Source organism: Orycteropus afer, unplaced genomic scaffold, assembly GCF_000298275.1.
Source record: "Orycteropus afer afer isolate SDZICR_OR568_19922 unplaced genomic scaffold, OryAfe1.0 scaffold00017, whole genome shotgun sequence".
Classification (NCBI taxonomy): Eukaryota; Metazoa; Chordata; class Mammalia; order Tubulidentata; family Orycteropodidae; genus Orycteropus; species Orycteropus afer.
In genome coordinates, this window is record NW_006921604.1 from 11,829,366 (window position 1) to 11,835,337 (window position 5,972).

The following is a 5,972-nucleotide window of genomic DNA, read 5'->3' on the forward strand; positions in this document are numbered from 1 at the left end:
AAGAATGGATAACCAAACTGTGGTATATACACACAATGGGGGAATACTATGCAACCCTGAAGAATAATGCAGAAACTGCAAAACTCCACATAACATGGATGAACTCGGAGGACATTATGCTGGGTGAAAGAAGTCAATTACAGATGGACAAATGTAGCATTAGTTCATTATTGTAAAAAGTCAAGGATATATGGAAAGAAACTTTCTTTGTTGGTTACCAGGGATGGGAGAGAAGGGGAGGGAACAGTGTAAAAAAAATGCATTGACCCATGTCACTTTAGTTTTGTTTATTTCACTGTACATAAATTATATTTCAATAAAATGCATTTGGAAAAAGAAAAACAAAAAAACAGGAGTGGAGTGCATCTTTGGACCCAAGAGCCCTCCACTGAAATAGCGAGAAGCAGTGACAGAGAAACCATTGTGGACAAACTGTGGCAGTAGCCCCTGGCAACAGACTCTGACAGCAGATCTTGGCAGTAGATTGGCATAACACAGAGTGGTGGGCTTCCCAACATATGGAACAGGGCTTCGGATAGAAGGCTTGCTGACAGAGTGGGATGCTTCTTTGGGCATGTATCAGCAGAGTTAAAAGAGCTTTGTAACATTTTCCTGAGCAGAGCAGAGGCCAGGCTGAGGGCCAAAGAGAGGTATGTCTTAGGCATTGCTGAAGGAAGGCTGTCCTGATTGAAGAATTGTATCCTGAGTGTTCATGAACCTGAATTGTAACCTCCTACTACCCTAATGAACCCCATAATTGTGAGTATTGTCTGTGAGGTCTGTGTGGCTATTGCAACAAATTGTCAAACCCAGCAGAGAAGTAGAAAGTGCTGTGGGAGGGATGGGTGAGGTCAGAATTGGTAAAAAAATTTTGAGGGTGGAAGCATGTCTGACCTCTGCCTCATAGGAGTCAGCCTTGGGCTATTGATGCTGATGGTGATTCTTTTTCCCCCTCAAGGAAGTTTTATGAAGCCAGATACCCCTGCCTCCACACTATTTCTGTAACTTTTATTTCATTATTTTGTATTGAATTGGCTAGAACTCCTTGAATGCTATTAAATAATTACAGTGCAAATTTCTGTTCTTATTTTTTCCTTTTTGCCATTTATGGATTAAAGATAATAACATTAAAGATAATATTTTAATTGTCATTCTGAATATCTGAGAAATAAGCGAGCTCTGGTGGCATAGTGGGTAACACATTTGCCTGCCAAAAAGAAGGTCAGGGCTTCCAACCCACCAGCTTCTCTGTGGCAGGAAGATGAGGCAATCGACTTCCTAAAAATTTACTGCCTTGGAAACCCAATGGAGGTCTCTATGAGTTGGACTTGACTTGATATCAGTAGGTTTGGTTTGGTTTATCTCAGAAATAATGTGAGCAATATTACTTGGAAAATATGCAAAATGTAAAGTGTATTTGATATCAATCAGTGCTATCAAAGAGGGTTATTTTAAAAAATATATGTTTTTGTTTATAGTACCAAGTTCAGTGGTGGATGTTGTTGCATGTTTTTGAGTCTGACCTGACTTATAGCGACCCCTCCGTGGGTTTCTGAGGCGGTATCACTACGGAAGTAGATTGCCCAATCTTCCTTCCAAAGAGTGGCTGGTGGGTTTGAACCACAGCCTTCTGGTTAGCAGTTAAGTACCTTAGGCACTACGCCACCAGAGCTCCTTCACTGGTGGATACAGACCAGATATTTAAAATGTACTTGTTAACTGACACTAACTAGAATTGCCCCAGTCCTCTCTCTGTGTGTGTGTGTGTGTGTATGTGTGTGTGTGTGTGTGTGAGAGAGAGAGAGAGAGAGAGAAAGAAATGTCTATAAATATTTGTTTCATATCATGGAGTCAAGTGGTTAAGTAACCCTGGTGGTACAATGGTTAAAGTTCTTGGCTGCTAGCGGTTCCTTAAGAAAAAAGACCTGGCAATCTGCTCTCATGAAGAATACAGCCTAGGAAATTCTATGGAGGGAGTTCTACTCTGTTCTAAAGGGTCACTATGAGTCATAATCCACTTACCAGCCCACAACAGCAACAGGAAAGTGGTTTATGTTCAATATAGCATTTATTAATTTTTTTTCTTTTCATTTATTAAGGATTTTCTGTCAGGCAATAGGTGTATTTCAATACAAAAGACACAATCTGCCTGGTGCTTAAAGACCTTAGGCTATTCTTCTTAAACTAATGTGATAAATATTGTTATAAATGGGAATCTCTATTTCTTACATGGGAGCTCTGGTAGCATAGTGCCTAAGGCACTTGACTGCTAACCAGAAGGCTGGGAGTTCAAACCCACCAGCCACTCCTTGGAAGGAAGATGGGGCAATCTACTTCCATAGTGATACTGCCTCGGAAACCCAAGGAGGGGTCGCTATGAGTCGGGTCCGACTCGAGGGCACATAACAACAACAACAACAACAACATTTCTTACTTGTTTCAGCAAGTGTACAAAATTTTATGTTTACAAAATAGTTCATAATCTCTACTCTGTTATGAATTAAATTGTGGTGATTAAGTTAGTATGTCAACTTGGCTGGGTCTGGTTGAGTGGCTGGGCAGCTGGTGATTATGGGGTTATTCCCCATCATGAGACTGGTAATCAACTCCATGGTGAGATGGGATCTACCGTAAGCAGCTGAGTAGCTGTTTTAGGGATGTGGTCAGCTTCCTGTATATAAGAAATAGCTTTGGGAATGGTCTCTAGCTAATGGCATGCTTGAACCCTGTATGTAGCCGAGTTGTTCAGCAGCCTGCCATATTGTCCTGCCAATCTTGGACCTGCCTTGTGGTTTGGTAACATCAGGACTGTGCCTTTTCACTTGCCGACCTTGGATTTGTCAGCCTCAGCAGCCAGCAGCTGCCTGAGTGAAGAAATACCTCTAGCTTCAGTGGGCTGGGAGCCAAAGGTAGAGCTGAAGCCCAAGGTTGAGGGGCTTTCACACAACCCCTATAGCCTGGCACTTTAAACTTGGACTTAAAGCCTCCAATCTGTAAGAGAATAAACTCCTGTTTGTTAAAGCCATCTCATTTGTGATATATTTCTGTTAGAGCAGCACTGGGTGACCAAAACCAGATTTTTTTTTTTTCAAAATGCCACATTTCAAGTTGTAAATAAACAGTTCCTTCTGAGCAATTCCTACCCCAAATTATTCTAATTTAAAAATTTCATTCATTTAAAAAGCTGAATGAAATTGCTTAGGTAAATTATTAACATTTTAGACATAAAGTAAACATTGAACAATTTTTAAGTATTTCCTAATTCCCTTAAAAGAAAATTTAAAGATATGCATAATGAAACTGTCACTAGAGACATTTGTTTCATATATGCCATATGTAGCAAGAAATAGGAGGTTTTGTTCTTTGATCTTATTCTTTCTATCCCACATCCATTTCAAGGATGTTCATTTCAGAAAGAATTTATCAACTAATACTCCCTACTTTGAAAGATGTGTCTGGGATCAGATATTCTTAGGTCCAAATTTCTGCTCTTTATCCTTGATAACTATGTAACCTTATATGAGTTCCTTAGTGGTCCCTAGACTCAGTTTCCCCATTCATATTAAGGTAATAACCCATTCCTTATGGGTTTACTGTGAGAATTACATGAAGTAACAATGCAAAATGCCTAAAACAGATACCAACATGTAGTGGAGTCACTTTATTTATATTACTAACAAACAATATTTTCATGTTTTCTTGAATAGTGATTTAATTTGACATATTTGACATTTTCATAGAAATGAACATGAACAAAGCTTGAAGAGTCTAACTTCTAAATAATGAGCTGAACTTTTGGGTTTATTGTAATGTTCTATCCAGGACTCAAAATTTTATTCTCAGATGCACCAGAAACCACAAAACATCCTTTGTTAATGGAGGAAAATGTTTCTTAGGAAATAAGGTTTAACCATACAAGAGTTTATGTATTTATGTCCAGTTCTTTGATTAAAAAAAGAGGAAGAAACCTTTTTAAAGTCATAAATGTTTCTCAAATCGCTATAGAATACCAATTATGACTCTCCACTTTTTATTTTTATTACTGGCTTGAAAAAGATGACTCTCTACAATCCCTGCACCAGGAAGATATTATTCTACAAATAAGGGCCCAGCGTGACATTTATGAGAAAGCCAGGGTCCTCCTGCGCAAAGCTGATTGGTGCTCAGCCAATGGGCTCTGAGGCACTGCGCATAAAGGCACTTTCTTCACTGGGGCCACCAGACGCAGGGCGAAGGGTTGTCCCTGCCTGTGGACCTTGGGAGAATGCTGTACTAACTACACATATCTGTGGCCAGAAAAGAGAAACCGGACTCTGAAGATGAAACATTTTCTTCCCCAATTCCCTTCTGTCTTGGCCCTCTACTGCTTCTGCATGCTACAGATTACTTCCTCAGGTAAGGGGACCTCCTCACATGATCCCACTTGACCTGAGCTCCTGAAGAAGACTGTGGCAGTCTTGATCCTCCAGAATGGTTCTGGAGGAAGTCAAATTTATTCCCTCACCTACCCCTACTTTCAGTCTCACCTCCTGTCTTCCCATTTGTGTCTAACCTTTAAAAGAGGGTGGACAGTGCAAGATGCTGCAGCCTTTTACCAAAAGAGACGACTTTCCCCTGTGGGAATGAATGTCTTTAAGCAGTTGCTGCCCTAGGAGGGTCCCAGGATGTGCTGCTGAACTGAGGAGTGAGGCTTAGACCTGGTAGGAATTGAGAAACAACCCCAACTTAGCTATATGCTGTCCCGGAATTCTGAAGAGACGAGAACATGGGTGGGAATACTGAATTTAGAGTCCAGTGACTGAAAATTGAGAGGCAGTTAGCGAGGGAAAGGAGATGCGTGCACAGGGGGAAAAAAAAAAGGAATCTTTTCAAAGCCGTCTTTGTGCCTCCCGGGAGGTAGCACCCCGGACCCCGGAGAGCACAGCACAGGCCGCCGACCTTCGCGGCTTGGGCGCTGTCCGAGGTGCTGACCCGGAGCGTGACGCTGTCTCCTCACGTTCTGAGAATCAAAGCGTATATGGTGAACCTGGAGTGTGGTGAGGGGTCAGTGGTAGGAATTCATCACCACCATCTCCAGATAACTCACTATAGGACGCAGGGAAGGAAGTGGTGGCAGAACAACGAAGACTGGAAACACAGACTTTTTCAAAGTTTTAGATTTTCCATTAGAATTTTGATTTAGGAAAAGAAGAAAATCTTTGAAAATATATTTTAAACAGAGCATGTTTGTTTTTTCCTATTGGGTGGTGTACTTACTGAATGTATGCATTGCAAGTAACACTAGAGGTCACCTATTTTAACCTCACGGAATCAGGAATCCCCCCTGTGATTTCCCTGCAGAAGGTATTCCAGGCTATATGTCTACTTTCAGTGACACCCAACTCACTACCAGCATAAGACAGTGTAGCTGCATCTTCCAGGCTCCAATAGAATCTTGTTTATGTAACACTTCTGGGAATTGGTTATTAACTTTTTTTCATTTGCCAATATAGTTATATTCACTATACTTTTTTGTCCTATTTGATTGTAAGTTCCTTGTGGGTAAGATCTATAAAATATTTATCTTTTATTATCATCACTGAACCTTAGAATGAGTTTTCAAAAAATCCATGTAGTATTGATTTTAATTGCTTTGTGTTTTTGAATGTTGCCAATTCTCAGAAACTTCTTTACACTATGCTGAAATCTGTTCACATGTAACTTCTAACCACTAGCCCTAGTTCTGACCTTTGGCGATACACAGACTAAGAATAATATCTCTTACTTTCGACAGTTCTCAAAGTATTTGCAGGCACTTAGTATCCACTTCCTAATTTTTCTCTTTGCCAGAGAGCACTATGCTTAGTTTTCTTAGCTCTATGTCATATCTTGGCATTTCAAGTAGAACTATTGCATTTCAAGCTTTGGACACTGTGATTATTTGAATATCACATAATATTTCCTTAGTTTTTTCTTGGTTTGTAGAAAGCTTG

General features: G+C 40.3%; 1 protein-coding gene across 1 annotated transcript in view; it reads left to right on the forward strand.

Moving 5' to 3' along the window:
* The first annotated feature begins 4,319 nt into the window (after window positions 1–4,319).
* The window catches only part of NMS (neuromedin S), a 17,374-nt gene continuing 15,721 nt past the window's right edge, over window positions 4,320–5,972 (forward strand). Inside the window, exon 1 of the mRNA XM_007959536.1 lies at window positions 4,320–4,395. Coding sequence (XP_007957727.1) covers window positions 4,320–4,395 — 76 coding nt within the window. The remainder of the gene's footprint in view (window positions 4,396–5,972) is intronic.